The 17615-nt window shown below is 45.0% G+C and overlaps 1 protein-coding gene across 2 annotated transcripts; it reads right to left on the bottom strand.

Annotated features, from left to right (window-relative positions):
- Nucleotides 1-487: 487 nt before the first annotated feature.
- Nucleotides 488-17069, bottom strand: REST (RE1 silencing transcription factor). Of its 2 annotated transcripts, none has more exons than XM_059844336.1 (4): nt 17020-17069; nt 15044-15954; nt 8939-9022; nt 488-5925 (listed from the first exon to the last, which is right to left on the bottom strand). In XM_059844336.1, exons 2-4 carry the CDS (start codon nt 15942-15944, stop codon nt 4253-4255), a joined length of 2658 nt encoding a protein of 885 aa, XP_059700319.1. In that variant the 5' UTR covers nt 15945-15954; nt 17020-17069; the 3' UTR covers nt 488-4252. The 2 variants fall into 2 exon arrangements, with proteins under 2 accessions (XP_059700319.1, XP_059700321.1); XM_059844338.1 differs by having other exon boundaries at nt 17024-17048.
- Between the last annotated feature and the right edge of the window lie 546 nt (nt 17070-17615).

Consider the following 17615-nt stretch of genomic DNA (forward strand, 5'->3'; position numbering starts at 1 on the left):
GGCAGCACTGCACCCTGCTCTTTGCTGCGTGAGTAACAATCACACAGCTCACAAACCCTCACTTCCACTGTCACCTGCATTATCTCTGAAACTCAAATTTAAATTCCATGGCTTCCATCAAGCTGCACTTTTTCTCTGGTGGCAGAGAATATTGCCCTTCATGCCCATTGGGCCCATCCTTCCAAATCACACAGATTCAGCATTGCATTTGAACCTTGTCCATTTGTGTGCAGCCCCCACCCTGTGTCCTCTCCTTACTAAAGTGGGCAGAGAAATGAAAACAATGTGCTGAAAAGGAAAGAGAACATATTTTTGGAGCCACTGTCCCTGTCTGCAGTCAAATCTGGAATCTCTGTACTGACTCCCCAAGGCTCACCTGCCTGGCTTGAGGTCTTCAGGAGCTCTGTCGATGACACTGGCACTGCTCCTGCATCTAATTCAAAATGGCTTACACAGCCATTAATAAGTGGAAGATAGAAGCTGAAAGTTCCTTAATAAAGTTTATTTAATCATAACTATGCTTAGGAAAATACACTTGTAAAGGTTAATATAATGCAATTTAGTTTAACTTTATACTACATTTTGAACAAAAGACTTCTTATACATGATTTAGGTAAAAACAGGAAGTATGATCTGGCTCGTTTTACATCTATTACAAACGCAGAAAAGACTGTCATGCACTACAGTAGAGAGCATGAAAAAAAATTACCTTTGGTTTAATTCAGAGAATACAAGTATTGCACTGTAAAAGCATCAAACATGGTGCAACTAAACATCATAAACATGTTTCCATGCCAGCTTACAAAAGTTTGTTAGCTAGTGTAATTTTAGAGGGGGAAAAAATATATGTACACATAAAAAATTTCTTTAGCTATTTGGATTCTGTTAATATCATATCCACGCCACATATCTACACAACTGACATTCAAGAAAACTCTTGAATTTGATTTAATACCTTTCAGCTACATTAAATCAGTTGAAATCAATGACTTTACTGTATCTTAACTGGCCTGTCAGCTGTTAAACATTCTTCTTTAAATGACTGAAGTTCCAGCCTAGATCATCAAAACCCAGAAACAACAATTGCAAACCATGGATTTTAGGTGCCTAGCTAGCCATTTCTTGATCATTTTCCAGGGCAGTTAGTTTGAGTGTACAGATTCATACAGAAAAAGCCCAAAACACATGACTCAAACAAGGGCTGGCAGTGTAGGGGTATATCAGCATGCTAATCCTTCCAACCACGTATTGGAGGTTGAACACAAATACAGGTATTATTGCCAAAAAACACATACATGCTAGCATTGGCAAAACCAACACAAAATAATTTAACAATATTGAAAAAGACCAAAAAAAAAAAAAAAAGCATTGTTTAAAGGGAGACACAGCAATGTAAGACCACCATATATGGTGGGCTACGTGACCCACACTCCCCCTCAAATACTCATATTAGCAGTGCCTAACATTTGAGATAAACATAATGCATTACATCCTTGCCTTTTTACTGTAACACAATTCCGAACCTTGCAGAGAATTCCAACACAGTTCTGCACCAAGATTAGCTAGTTCAGGATGTTGTTGATAGGTCTCAAATAGAACAAATCAACTTTTCTTCTTCTTAATATGTTAATAATTTATTTTCAGTTTCTCGTCTTGTAGTAGGAAACTCCGCCAAAGAGGAGCCAATTGTTGTCTTTGAAGAGTTCTTGTCAGATCAAGCATTGAAACCTTGACCACTTCACAGAAATGTGCAGCACAGTATTTCAGAGAACGACCTTTGCTTTTGTTTCACAGAGAGAACTTTAAAGTCAGTCAACAGCATCGTTTTCATTAAAAAAATAACAGGAAAAAATTATCAGGCCAGTCCATGAGTTTACTTGAACACAGCTAAAGTCCTTGAAGTCTCTCACAAAATGGCAAAGGCTCTTCGCAAGGATAGGAAGGGAGCTTTAAACCTCTAAACAGCACTGGAATTCCCAGCATCTGCTTATATCACTCACAAATGGTGGCAACATTTATATATAAAGAAATACTATTACGAAGAAAAAAAATACATCTAAAACTATTACAACTGGTAGTTTAGGAAAACAATTCAACTAGGTTTGTTTTCTTAATGTTTAGCATAAATATAGTTGCAACTTGATCTTGAGTTGACAATGATTGTCACAGCCAAGGTAAGGATTGAACACTATCTATGCAAACAGAAACTCACTATACATTATACAACTTATTTATGCCATGAGGGATGCCTTCCCTCTCAAATCTTTGGCCTCCTATTACCAATCTCTCCCAAAAGCAGAAGCAATGTAGCATTGTTGCTCTCAATTCATTCACAGCAGTGGGTTTGTTTAGAGGAGAAGATGCTGTGGGGACAAGACAGTGAAGAAAGGGGTTTATTCCAGAGCTTACACAGAGAGAGTTACTTGCAATAAAGGGCTCTGACAAGTACTGTCTGAGCTCTTCAACTCCACTCCCCAAGTAACACCTGCCTCCAAATTTGCTTCTTTGGAGCTGTCCCCAACTGCTCCCACTGGAAAGGCAGCTAATGACAGTCAGAAGAGTGCACAGATGGGACCTGGAGGGTTTTGCTTCTTCCCTGCTGGTTTGGATTTTGTTTACATTTTGCCGCTGGTTGGCTACAAGCAGACAGGTATGCAATCTCTCTTGCATTTGTGCGTGCTGGAAATTAAATCTGGTTAAAATTAAAAACTCCTCATATGACATGTAGACCTGAGATGACAACCTGATAACTTGCATGTTTCTCTCTGCATGGAAGCAGGATGGTTTTATTAAATGCAACTTGAATTAATATAGAGCAGAAATTCCTACAGATTTTAAATGCAAGGTTTGTTGCTTACCAGCTGATTCATCTTTATTTGTTTGCTGGGGTTTTTTGTGTATGAGATGTTATATAATATCACTGATACTATTTTATTTTTTTAAAGCTCATGAAATTTGACTGCTGTCCACCACAAAAATGAAAATGGAAGGGGAAAAAAAAATTCCAGACTTGCAGAATCCGCAGACTGTTTCCACTGAGAGAGATTATTTTCCTGTCTGGTGATCCCAAATTATAAATCAGAATTTATTGCTCTGCATGTGTATTCAAAGTATCAGAAGTGGCACTTCCATGACAGAATAAATCCTGTAAAAGTGTTTTGGAACTGCATTGGTATCATTTTGCTCAAGGACTCTACAATTCTAAACACAGTCAAAAATACATAGTCAAGCAGTTCATAATTTCAGCAACTTCATGCACAGTTAATCACACCCCAGGAAAACAAGAAAAATCTGCAGTAAGGAGCGTCACAGAAAACTGCCACAGAAAACTGTTCCACGATAAGCAACAAGTCTGAACATTTCCAAATAAAAAAACTTACACATACAAAACCAAACATGCATATATAAAGTGTACATATACTGCACAAGCACTATTCCTAGAAGATTAAACTGCATAGGTAAAAATCAAAAACAAGTGCAACATTTTAAGCCCTTAAAGCACAATCAAAAAACAAAAAGCAGGAATTAAAAATAACAAACTTGCTCCCCCACAACAAAGCCAATTACAGATCAGTGATTTAGATATTAATCAAGACAGAGGTTCTCCAATCAAAAGTTGGAAGGACTGCTCTCAAATTTTGGCTCATCATTCACGCTTCGGGGACCTGAAATGTATGTTCATAATTGCAATTAGCTTAAACAGTTATGTTCATCACTAGCCAACTTTGATTTCTTTTACAAAGTGCTCTTTACGTAATAGAAGCTATCTTCCTGGTAGAAAAACCACCAAGTAGTTTAACACTTTGAACATCAAGATGCATTGAAAAGAACTAAGATTAAAAAAGGGAAAGGGAAAAAGGGAGAGAAAGAGAGTTGGCTGCTAGAACAAAAAGCAACTTATGCCAGTGGCTCTATAAACATCCAACTTGTATATTGTTAGCTCCAGTCTTGTTCCTAAAACTCAGTTTATAAAAGAGCTGCATAAGCTAATAGACTAGAAGCTTACAGTGACTTTACAGGACACAACCTCATACACCCTACCTGCTTTCTCTAATTAAGAGATACAATAGTTAAGGAGTTCACCATGACACATAAAGTTGTCAAAATTATTTTCAACTTAAAAAAAAACTAAACCAAAAAAAGAAACCAATGCAGACACTAAAGCAAACCGTGCTTAAAAAAAAAACTACAGTATTTTTACATAAGCTGTGTAAGATCTTACAAAAGAAGATTTCCCAAACCACAGCTATTTCTACTCCTGCCCTTTTGCGGCCTTCTCAAGATAATACACATTAACTAAGTGCCTGTTTAGGTGCTTGCTGTATTCACCTTCCTTTTTAAATGAGCGGTCACAAAAAATGCACACATAGTTCTGCCTGGCCACCACGGGGTCCGGAGCTCCTTGTGACATCTTTGGACTTGTTTCCTCTTGTACAGAGCGAGCACCATTTAGCCCCGAGTCATCGCTTCCTTCTGATATGTTGTCACTGATGTCACTGCCTTCGTGGCTGTGGATGCCCTCATCCTCATCCATTTCCTGAGATTCATTCACGGCTGTGTTATCCCGGGATAAGGACAGAGCCACTTTAGGGCTTTGTGTACACCCTTCTGCGGGCACAGGTGCTGGCACAGCATCTCCTGTTGGCTCTGTCGCTGGCAGGCATGTCTTGGTCAGGTCCATCAGGCTGGAGCTAGTCTCAGTTTCTGCCACAGTTTCCTCTGGCTCCTTCTCAGGTGCCAGATCTGGTACCACATCCATGAGTACATCCACACTTTTTTCAGAAGACGCTGCGTGGGAAGATTCCTCAGAGCAAGTGTCTTCCCCTTTGTCCGCCTGTCTCTCCTCCTCTTTTGCACCACCAGTGTCTTCACTCTCTCCTACTGCCACAGGCATTTCTTGGTCCTCGACCTCAGCTCCTGTGTTTGCATCCTGACCTTGGATGCAGTTTCCTTTGGGATCAGTGCTCTCCCCGCTGAGAGCATGACCACCATTATTGTTTAATGCCACTGTGTCAGTGGGATCCTGCTCCTTCTGGTCACTGCCCTCGGTGTCCAGCTTCACACCTCCATCTTCTTCTGTGACAGGATACTCATCTGGCATCTCCTCTTCCTCAATCTTCGCCTGATCAGGTTTACTGCTTTTTTTACTGTGCTTAATTTTCAGAGCTTTCTTTTTTCTGTTTTTCTTGAGGCAAGAATTTTGCTTTTTAGCCTCTTCCTCTGGTGCAACATCACTTTTTTGAGCTTCCTGGCAGTCTCTGGGTTTAGCTTCCACTTTCTTTTTCTTTTTTGTTACTACTGAGGTATCATTTGCAGGCTCTTGTTTTGAGGAAGTTGCCTCAGTCTCTGCCTTTCTTTTGACCTTCTTTGTTTTACATGCTTTCTCAGTACTTTTCTCAGTTTTAATATCCACCTCCTTGTTTTCTGAAGCCGATTTCCGACTTCTGGTTGTCACCTGGCCTGCAGAAACATTGCTCGCTGACTTCTTTTCCTTTGCCGAATTATCCTTTTTCTCCACCTTCACAATTTTCTCAGTTTTCTTTGCAGCTGAATCCCCTTTTGTTGGTTCCTTCTCCGCTTTGTCATTACCACTCTCAGAAAAGTCAGCTTCGCTCTTTTTAGTCCGTAGCTTCACCTTCGAGACATCCATGGTGATGTCAGAACAATCGGGATGCCTGGACTTGATGTGATACTGCAGGTTACATTTTTTAGACGCTGCATAGTCACAGACAGGGCAGAGGAACTGGCGCGGGTTGATGTGGAGCTCGACGTGCTTTTTGAAGTTGCTGCGGTCAGCGGTTTTGTAGTTACAGTGCGGGCAGATCAGAGGCTTTGGCCCGTTGTGCACTTGCCTCGCGTGACGAGTCACTTCGTGCTGGTTTGAGGCCACGTAGCTGCACTGGTCACATTTGAATGGCTTCTCACCTAAGGGAGGAAGGACGGAAGGGAATGATGGTGATTATTAAGCACAGTGCTTGTGGGGTACTTACTTCCCACTAATACAGATACAGAAATATGAAACTTGAAAAGGATAAAAAAAAAAAAAATCCATGCGCCTTTAAAATTAAGCAAAGTCAACATAAGAAATCCACAAGTCACAAACACATTCACAAGACACTAAGAACAAAATACAAAAAAAAAAAAAAAGAGAGAAGGAGTGAGGGCTGGGAGGAAGGGGATCCAAAACCAAACAAGCAGTAACAACGTCAAAGGTTCTGGCTAGGCATACATACCGGCAGAGATCTCTCTACAGTAATATTAGCAAATGGAATCCATACCCAACTGGTCCATTGAATGCATTGTAGAAAAATGGAAATGTAACATTTGATGAATAGCAGTTTCACACAAACGTATCAAAAAAGTCCAACTTTATACAGATTTAGCATACTTCATGTTTGCATTGAAAAGGAAATGAGGGAAAAGAAGCTAGCAAAACCTAAGAACATGAAAGGGGTGCCCAAATGATCTTTACCTCTGAAAAAATTCTGTTCACTGTTTCGGTGCCTCAAACACATAGTGCTCTGGCTGCAGGCTACTCTTGGCAAGGCAACCAAATGCAGTCCACAGCCATCATGTTACTATTAAAATCGGCATTCATATTAGTGTAATGACTCCTATAGAAGTGTTCCTGAAATGTTCTGCTTAGTGCATGCCACTGCAGCAGAAGTAGCTTTCCCCTTACACATCAAAGCAAATAGGAAGAACGCTTCTAGTGCAACAACTCAAGTCCAGAAATACTTTGGGAGCATCTCTGTATACGTGCAAATTTAGCTGAGGAATTTGGGATGCTCCTGAGCTCTGAACCAGCATCTCAAAACTCATCTGGAGAACCAATGCATGCTACTTCTTCAGTATGTTGAAAATCCTCTCCAGTCCCTTGTGCTCATGATAGAATAGTGCTTCTCCCACCCCTACAAGCCACTGCCCATACTCAAGCATGCTCTGTGGCATGACTCAGGACACCAGCCAGCCTGCACTGAAGATGTGGTGCCTGTTTGTGTGTTAACCACAAGATCTGCAGCACTCTCACAAACTCTGGAAAAGGCTGTGCTGCCTCCCTGGCAGGAAGCAGGGGAACAATTGTTGTATGAGTCCAGATCATCCCATGTCTGTCTGCAGCATCTATTTATTATTTAAAGAAGAGCTACTTCGATTCCCTCCCTCTCCACTTTACTTCCTTCTTTTTTCCTTCCACTTCCTGGTGACATTTTCTACAAGTTTAAGCTTGATGTGTTTATTGCTCATCCTTCCTCCAATTATACAGGAAGGATCATCATCTTTACCATCTACACTTCAAAGAATAGTTCTGTGCTGCACTGTGGGAGGACAAGAACAGCCTCTCTTACATACATATGAACAAGCTGTTCTAAGTGCATGAGTGCTCAGAGGCAGCTGCAACTGGGTAACTCAAAGACAGCATGTGAAGAGCTTGTGTCCATGGCCTCTACTAAATCCTGGGTTTTATTGTGCAAGTGAAAAGGGTATGTACCAAGATGGCTAAAAACAGCTGTGCATTAGGCTCTAAACCACTGCCATTGTCTGTCTGACATGGGAAGAAAGCTACAGCACCCATGGGCCTTAAACAGCCAACTGCAGGAGTCCAGAAATCGCCATAGAAAAGGTGCAGCTACCTGGGCAATGCAACAAAACATACAATAGAATTTAGGAGAGCTATTAAGAGAAGACCCCTGATAGCAAAAGTCATGCCTTCCTTCAGAGACTTTTGAGGCAGGGGCCACAGGCAGATCCCACTCCTTACCTCCTCTGGAGTTGAGACGTCCTTGCACAGAACAAGGGCATAGCAATATGTTCATGAAATGGTTTCCAAACCATTTGCAAATTTGGTGGTTCATTTGCAAACCAGAGCCTCAGACAAATATTATTTTTGTTTCTGAAAGCAGAATACTACATTCACAAAATTCTCACACCAAAATACTGACATGTCATCTTAAAGCTGGCTATTTTTAATGGGCCCAAGCCCCTCTCTACTAAAGTTAAAATTGCCTGTCTCCTGGTTTCAATTAAAAACCTCATCAATCGAAATGGAGACAATTACTGTTCAGGAGACTTCAACTCCTGTTTGCCAGCATTAGGAATTCACCTAGGGCTGGTCAATTCAGATTTTACCAAAACAATTCAAAAGCACAGGCTCAGGTCTATCTGAACTCCCTTATGAGAGTCATAAAGGATGACTATGCTTGTGTCTATGGTGTTACAACTCCCAAAACTGCTGTTAATTCATTCAAAAGAGATTTGCAGGAGCATGAGAGCAAATGTTTGCAACACCACAGCTCACGACCAGTAATGGGAAATAAAGGCAAGTGAAAGTTGCTACTTTGGCTTTTAGTGCCACAAGACTGAGTCACTTGTGAACATCCTCTGAGTTTGCTTTTTTCTCCTGCGTCTCCTTGCCATAAGCAGACACTAATTTACATCACTGTGTCATACTAAAAAAAGGCTAAGGATTCCCTCAGAACCCCTGGATGAGATGCAATCCTAGGCATCACAGAGGAGATTCTCAGTTACTCAAAATATTCCCAGCTTCACTGATTTGAAATCAGCTATGACAGCAGACAGTGTACAAGAATTTGTTCCTATATCAGCACAATATTGTATTTATTACTAGATTCCTAGGACTATTAGAGCAGCCATATGAATATCAGAATAGACCTTGAAAAGTAAAAAGATATATTCCCATTTTCAGTTTTATTCATGACACTTAGCAAGACAACCTTTTCCATTAAAAAAGGAGCTAAAGCTCAGGCCTTACTGGCTAAGATGGCATCTCACACAGAACTGGGCAGACTGCTTTAGGTGGCCCTTCTGGAGGCAGGGTCTGGCCCAGATGAGCTGCAGATGTCCCCTCTGACTGCAGCCATGCTGTGATACTGTGAGCCACCCCCTTTCCTCAGCCACACTGCTGCCACTCCGTACCAACCTGAGTGGGTGCGCATGTGCCTGGTTAAATGGGTCTTCTGAGAGCTGGAGTAAGGACACATCGCACATTGATAGGGTCGCTCCCCTGCAAAACAAACAGCAAAGCAGTTACTGAAACACAGCAGGTTCCCAACCTTGGTCACCAAGCCACACAGGGGAGGCTGTCACAGATTCTCACACTGTATTTGAGGGCACGTTATCTCTCAGCAAAGGGACAGTGAGAAGTAAATGCCCGACTCTGACTACTGCAATATGTCATGGCTTATGAATGAGGGTAGTAAAAGGGCAGGATAAGACAGAGGCACATCCTAATGTCCCCCCTGGGGTCAACTGTAACCTCAGCCGAAAGATTATGAGGACAGACAACTTAAGGAAGCCTTAAGCCACGAGACCTGACTTCCCTACAGCATCTTCTCCCAACACTCAGAAGATGCACAAAAGATCCTGTAAGAAACAAGGTATGTTCTTGCTTTGCTTAACACCTTACCTGAAACCTCCATATTTAATTTGGATTAAGATGGGATACGACCATCCATTCCACATGGACTTGCATTTACCAGAACACAAGTGCAGACAGAGCAGGTCTTTGCTTCCAAAGTTTTACTGGCAGAGTGAAAATAGTTTGCAGCATGGAAAAGCATGATGCCCTGATCAGTGAAATTATGCTGCTAGCAAAAGCTTAAGTGTTGCATAAACATTTGTTTCAAAAGTCTCAAAACCCCCTGCCTGAAGAGTTACTGGTTCTGGAGAACTAATGGAAACTAAACGGTCATAAATTATATCTCCACTGAGGACAGTCAGCTTGCAATTGTAGCTAAAAATTGTATCAGTACAATGATACTTGAAAATCTTTTTTCAAGTGAAGACAAGCTGCAAACAAAGGCAGACAGTTTTATAATTAACATGTTAGGCAGGTCCGGATAAGCACCAGGGTGTCTGCCCCAAACTGCTAGCACACTGTCTTCCCTACAAACACTTTTTAGTCTTGGGTGGACATCCACAAGAGAAGAGAGGAGTGAAGCTGAAAAGGGAAAAAGAAGTTACTCAGTCCTAGTATTTATTCAAATCATAGCCAGAATTACACTACAGCATTTTGATAAATTTGCTACATATGAGATATACAACCAAGGTGCTCTCCAAATCAGAGAGACCTGGACATCCACAAAAGCCCTGCACACAGGGCATGTGTTCACTTTCAGAGGCACAGCACTATCTGCAGCAGCAAAGATCTGCATCTGCCAGTGTGTGATGTGAGGCTCCACTGCTGGCCTGTGCCAAAACAGCAGTAGAAGCGGCCTTTGTAATGCAGATTAATTCCACATTTCTTCCTTCCATCAAACATTTAGACTATCGTTCTTGATTAGATCAGCAGTTTAAAGGTAAATTCACCCTAACAACCACAACTCCCCTCCCTTTCCAATTAAAACAAGGTAGGAGATTGGCGCAATACACACAATAAGATTAAGTCATGTTCAAGGGAGGGGTAGTCCTTTTGGTACAAAGAAATGGTTTTGGTTTTAAATGACTCCTTACAATTAAAAAATATGTGGCCAAAGGTCCTGGAATATTCAGTCATATCTTCTTCCCATTACCTGAAATTTCATATCTGTAAAGTTACCTACAACATTAGGAATGTGAAATAAGCTTTCTTCCGTGGCCTTTTTTACATAGGGCACAGCCACAAAACATACTAGATTTAAGTATAATGACCACAACTAATTTAAAATGTGTTATTGCCACTTGAAAATTAAATGCATTGTACAGGCTGTTCTGTCAAACACTATTCCCCAAAGGATTTGTATTGTAATTTTACAAGCTGTTTCATTATATGCAAACAAGCCATTAAAAAAACCTCTCCAGAAGACACTTACAGAATAAGCCCCAATCTAGCCAAAGCTCAAGCAGGCACTTAACTCTATGCAAATGAACAGGCACACTGACATCGGCATGCAAGTTTAAGACCATCTTGTTAAGGAAAGTTCCCAGTCTGACCATGCAGGAGACTCTCAAGAGTCACACTCCCAAGGCCAGACTGCTGGGACCGAAGCCCTTTCATGATGAGTGGCTCCAGTGACCCAACAGGTGCCCCCATGACTCCCTGCACACCCCACTCACACACGGTCAGACCAGGTTTCCTTACCAGTTTGACCCCAGGTTTCCCACAGCAGTCTCAGATTTCCCATTCCATAAAGCCACTTACTCACAGCACAGTAACACAGAAACACCTGCAGCTGTTCCCTCCAAAAAGGACCCAAGAGTGGAACCCCTGCACTTTTATACCCTCACAATCTACCTGCACACAAATCTCACTCTTCCTCCCCAGTCTTCTGCTCCTGCTGCTGAGCCTCTCCATGTCCATCTACCTTGCTGGCCACTACAGTCTTCATCTACTTTGTTGTCCAAAAGGTTGGCAGTTCATGGCTCCTGCTATGTCTCTCAGTGTCCATCCATCTGGCTGGCACCACCAGTACAGGGTTGGCAACCCATGGACTCTCTGTGCCCTCACCCTGAGCAAAACCTGATCTCGAACTGCAGCTTGCACACTGAGCTACCTGCACCAAAGGTATTCCTCAACAACCTCTTGATAAAGCCTTTTTTATGTCATTGGAAGTCTCATCTGCTTGAAACAAATCTGCTTCTATCAAACTTCAGAGTGGAAAGCAAGAAAGATCCCCTCTCACAACCAAAATTTAAATTAAAAAAACTAAAAAAAAACAACCACAAACCAAACCAAAACCAGTCCAAAACTAGACACAGAACATTGCGACTGACTGAAGCAGATGTCTTAGTTATACAGCCCTCCAGATTATTTTCAATAAAGTTTTCTAGAAATTTCTTCTAACAAGCAAAATAAAGAAAAAAGAAAGAGAACAATGCTGCACTGTCTTGCTCACAGTACAGCTCCAGAATCAGCAGGTAAATCAAGTCAAAACTTGGTATAAAAGGTCTAATGAGCACAAACGAACCCAGGTAGATCTGTCCCTGACACAAAGAGTCCTTTCTGCCCAAGCAAGAGAGGAACAGATTGTCCTGAACACCTCCAGCCAGCCACTCCTGGGCAGCAGATAGGCCCCTCCAGATGTAGCTTTCCCAGGTGACAAGCCTATGACCATCTGTAGGGTCCTCCAAACACCCCTCTGCCCAAGGTCCCCAACATTTGTCAGCAGCCTGTCCCACAAGCACTGTCACAATCTGCACGGTAAATTCAGCACAGGGCAGGTTCTGGGACACCTGCTTTGCAACATGAATGAAAGCAACAACAGGCAGGCAGATAACTCTGCCTGTCTTCCTGTGGTCCCCAAACATGCCAAGGACTGGTATTTTTCCCAGTCATGCAAAGTACTAGCATGCAGCCCCCTTCCCTGCTCCTGGCCACATTTTAGTGAGCTGAACCAACTAGTCCCAGGATACAGGTAGAAAACTGAGACTGGCTTTCTCCAGCAGCAGCAGCAGCACATTTTTTCTGGGAAACTCCACTCTATACAGTCAGTGCTTCAGAAAATTGTATGGCTCTAACACAACAGAATCAAATTAACTGCAAAGAGATGCCTCCCCCACAAGTTCCCCTCTTTTTCCCCCACAAAAAAAGGTCTGATGAAGAACAAAAAAAACAGGAGAGAAAGAAAAGCATGTATCCAAAATTATTTAACCTATTAGCAATCAGGAAACCAAAGAAACAAAAAGCAAACAAATCCAACTTTCTTCTTAAATATTCTGAACCCATAAAATAGGAAGAAAATGATGGATGGATGTAACCCATTTATTTTCCCCAACAAATATTTTTTTATTTTTAAATGAAAACTACAATCCAAAGCTATTTTAGTATCATTCAGCCAGTTTTTACTAAATTCAATACTGGTATGTAAACAGTCTGCAAATACTTTTGACTATAAAATAGCTGTGGGTGTTTTTTCAAGGTTTTTTTGGGGAGATTTTTTTGTGGGATCTGGTTTGGTTTGTATTCTTTAAGGCAATACACATTAGTATTTGCAGAGACTTTTAGCTTAGTGTATAAAATATACCTGCCAGGAGCTTATTCATTCTTCTAGTACTCTAGCTTTAACACTCTCCTCCACAAAACCAATGTTACTGGAAGCAAGGCACATTCCTAAATCATTTTACTAACATATTTGGAAGTTTTTAATCAAGCAAGAACTGCCTGAAAGAACTTAACTATGTAGTTATGAAGTAGCAAAGAAACACCTACAAGGATACACTAAAACATGCTGAAATCATAATCACTTTTTCCAGCTTAATTACAGTAACTAAAAGAACCAGAAACCCTGACTGCACAACTGTCTTCAAAGGAGAAAAAGGGGCTCTGGATACACTTGATTTTTTTTAAAGTTTAATACAGTTCATCGGTAAATTGGTCAAATGCAGTGATAACAGAGCACTTCCCCAGCAAACATGCTTTCATGGTAGTTCCTGTAAAACTCAACAAACGCTTTCAGAAATCAGAAAGAGGGACCTAATGTCATCTACAATTACAAGCAGAGATTGAGTTCAAGTTGAGGCAAATGTAAACTAGCCAGGAACCAAAACACTGGCTCGCATTTGGCCACGAGCTCCCCACAAGGTTCATTTAGGGTTTTTTTCTACTATTTTGCCATTTTTACCTGGTCTCTTTCCTGTTATCTCCTACAAAACACACAAAGAAAATGAGCTAGAGGACAAACAACACCATCTTCCTAATACCTTTCACGATAAACTTTGGTTACTTGTTTAGAAAAAACATATTTAGACAAGACCGAGTTTGAAATTGATGGTATCCACTGAACAACAGCACACAGCTATTTTAAGGAAAGAATAAAGTACTAAAATTCCCAGCAGACCCTACCAGCCCCAACAAAGCAGACACTAAAGCAAGCTGACAAACACAAACTCCTGCACACTTAAGCTCAAGCCCATCCCCGAGGCCTCTGGAGTGCCCACCCCTTCCAGACAGCTGCAGACAACTGAACTGAAACCTCCAAACCATTCATGCCACTGCTGTGACAAAACATGACTTTAAAGGAGAAATTCCCCAGTGTTTTGCTCAGCCAGCACAGCCTACAATAAAGGGGAACCAAGTCAGGTGAGCACACTAGAAGATGGTTAGCAAGTGAGCCCTCTAAACAGAAAAGCCCTGACACAGTGGAAATAAAAGTTTCTAAGAAGCAGCAAGGAAGTTCAGATTTGCCCTCTCACTTCCACAAAAGGGATCAGGAGGCCAAGTAACTGTACCCCATGGCCCAGAGAGGTGAGATGGCTACGATAACCCCTCCTCAAAAGGAGTTTTGGTTCCTCAGAACTCCCCATGTGCGAGGGTGGTGAGGTTCTCTGATGAAAAGCAAGGTATTTCCTAAGCCACCTGTGGTCCCAGCTCACAGGATGGCAGCAACACTGCAGTCCTCTGATTCCACTTGCTATACACCAGGGTAAAAAGGGGCCTCACACTGTCTCTTCCAATTACAAACCAAGGTTAGAAGAAGTCAGGAAATCAGGCCAGACTCCCCAGAAGGCTTCCTATAGGGCAACAGAAGTGTGTGTCTACTTCTGGCTGCTGCAGTGATGCAGGGCCTAGAAAAAACGAAGCCTCTGAGCATGAAAAGGAATTAATTTACTGTTCGATTCTTATTCTGACTTCGTGGATGCTGAAGGACTCCTCTGCATGCATATATCAGCTCGCTCTTCTCTGTAATTACATTGTAGTCAAGTTTCAGCTCAGTCTAAAGGTACCATTTTCAAAACTGCCTATGGGATTCAGGCACCTTTTGTCAATCTGCTTGTTTTGGTTTTAGACTACATCAGGTTTCGGTGTTGTGGACTCTGACAATTATCACAGGTACATTTTGCCACGTCTTCTTCAAAAAATTGGCTTAAAATTACTAAATAGAATGCCCTTCATCTCATCTTGGGCACCTGACATTCCCTCAGTCCTCTAGGACTACAGGCTGGAGCTCAAAGCAAATTCCACTCAGGTATAACCTGGTAGCACCAGAGAAGAGAAAACAAAGCTTTATCAGATAGAACAAACTTTGTAAAAAGACTCTGCTTGCTTCATTTATCATGGATTCTCAGGTAGTCCTACTGCACTTCAGTCAAAAGAAGACTAAAAACTTACCTGTGTGAGTTCGAATATGTTGGATATAATTGTTCTTCCTGTCTGAAAAATAGGAGCACTCTGAGCAGGTATACACTTTCCTGGGAAAATGATTTCTTAGGTGTTTTTTCCAGTGATATTCACTGACAGTAGTGTATGTACATATGGTACACTTGTAGACTCTCTCATTTTCCCCTGCTTTGTTGTGGTGCTTCAAGTGAGCCAGATAGTGATCATATCTGTTAGTGTTATAGCCACAGCGATCACAACGGATTGGCCCCTTAGAGAAATCCACCTCTTCTGCAGTGCAGGAATCAGACTCCTTCACCTGTGCTTGCTTTTCTGCATTTTCTTCCACAAAGAACTTCTTAGCACTGTGAACCCTGATATGATGCACAAACTCCTCTTCGGACTCTGCCTCATACTGGCAAGGCTTACAACGAAATGGTTTGCTCTTCAAGCTCTTACACTTGTCCTCCGTGCTTTCTGGAGTACCCGGTGCTTCCAATGAGGCATCTTTGTCCACACTGGGAGTCTTAGGAGGGGAACAAGCAGCTGGACCTTGAGTTTCCACACTAGGAACCTCAAGGGAGCTTAATTCCACATTTTGAGGTGCCTCACGGTCACTCTCTGCAGCCTGGGTATCTTCCATACCCTCTCCATCACTATCTGAGAAGTTGCTGTCCCCCACCGTTGTCAGTTCTGCCATTTGTCTCTCTTCTCCCACCAGGTAATCACAGCAGTTGCCACTAACTTCTCCCGTCAAGGCCACATTTGCCAACATAATAAGCTGAGGAGCTGCCAGCTCAGCTTTAGAAAGGTCCTGTAAGTCATACATGTCATTGGACAATGCCATGCCAATATTAGAACTGCCGGGAAAGAGGCTGTTCCCACCAGACTGTCCCAGCACTTGAGTTGCCATGGCAGTAACTCTGTCGAAAGAGAAAAGGAACACCTGTAAGCACCTGAGTGTGGAAAAGTCTCCTCTGCTGTGTACCGTCGAAGCAGTCCTCCAGGGAACATGAAAAAACTAAAGCTCTCTGCTGAGGTGCTGGGGCAGCGGGAAGCAGAACCCGGAGCTGGGGAGTCTCGTTCCTTGCCCCAAGGGGCGGTTGGGCTCTTCCCTACGTGTGGTGCAGGATCCCACCGTGTGGAGGACGGGTGGGAGGCGCTGACAACGGGGGCACAGGGCCCAGGCGGGGCTCGGGACAGGTGAGTGGCCCAGGGCCGGGCCCCGCGGCTCTCGCCACGCCAGACACCGGGGGATGGGGGGATGCAGGGCCAGCCGGTGAGTGCCGCGGCCAGGCTCCGCCGAGTGCCCCTGTCCGGCCGCCGCCCGCCCCATGGGCCCCGCCGGGCCCAAGGCCGCCAACAAAAGGGGGCGGCACGGCCCTGCGGCGACCTCCCCGCGGCCCGGCGCATATCCGCCGGGGGAGCAGGGCCGGGCCGTGCCCCCGCCACCCTCCCTCCTTCCCTCCCTCCCTGCCTGACAGGCATGCGGCCATTTTCTGCCTGCCCACACAAAGCGCCCTCCCCGCGCCGCCCCCGGCCCGCCCGCTGCCGCCGGCCGGTGGGGACGCCCGGCTTCCTCCTCCCCCCGCGGCGGGCAGGGCAGGGCAGGGCAGCGGCGCCGGTGCGGGGGCGCGGGGCGGAGGAAGCGCCTCGGTACCGGCAAGGTCACAGCGGCCGGGCCCACCCGATGCCCGTCCGCGGGAGGGGGAGCGAGCGGCGCCCCGGGCCTGCTCCTGGGCCCCGGGCCTGCGGCTGCGCCCGGCCCGGCCCGGCCGGCGACGGCTTCGCCTTCCGGCGGCGGCGCGGCCCGGCGAGCGCCCCCGCGGCCGGCGCGGCTCCTTAGCCGTGGTGCTGATCGCCCCGCGGCCGGCCCGCCCGGCCGCCCCCGCCCGCCCGCCGGCCGCAGATCAGCCCTGGACAGCGCCTCTCGCCCGGCTCCCGGCCCCCCCTCCCCGGCCCCGCCGGGCCCCGCCGCACTCACTCACCCACCGGCGGCGCGGGGCCGCCCGGCCGCGCGGCTGCTGCGGGGCGGGGCGGGGCGGGCGGGAGGCGCTGCTGGCGGCGGCGGCGGGCGGAGGCGCCCCCGCATTCCAGCACACAGCGCGCAGCGGCGGCACCGCCCCGCCCGCCCCCAGCAGGAGGGGCCGGGCCCAGCGGGGTCACCCGGCAGCGGCGGGGGCACCGGGCGGGCGGCGTGCGGGGGGGAAGGGGCGCCCGCCCAAGCAGAGGGTTCGTGCCCAGGGACAGAGCTGGCGGCCGCGGCGTTTGTCCGTGCCCGGCCCCGCTGCCGTGAGTTCCTTTGTCCCGTTCAGGGATGATAACGCTGATCTGACCAGCTTCGAGGCGGTGCCCACGGCATCGCTTTCACGAGGCGAGTCCAGAGAAGAGCAGCGAAGCTGGCGAAGGGTTTGGAGCACAAGTCTAATGAGGAGCAGCTGAGAGAACTGGGTGTTTAACCTGGTGAAAAGAAGGCTCGGAGTGACCTTATCAGTCTACAAGCAACTGAAAGGAGGTTGTGCCAGATGGGGGTCGATCTCTTCCCCCAGTCAACTAGTGAGGAGAGGAGAGCCTTAAGTTGCAC

The sequence above is a fragment of the Haemorhous mexicanus genome, chromosome 4 (genome assembly GCF_027477595.1).
Source record: "Haemorhous mexicanus isolate bHaeMex1 chromosome 4, bHaeMex1.pri, whole genome shotgun sequence".
In the NCBI taxonomy this organism is placed as follows: domain Eukaryota; kingdom Metazoa; phylum Chordata; class Aves; order Passeriformes; family Fringillidae; genus Haemorhous; species Haemorhous mexicanus.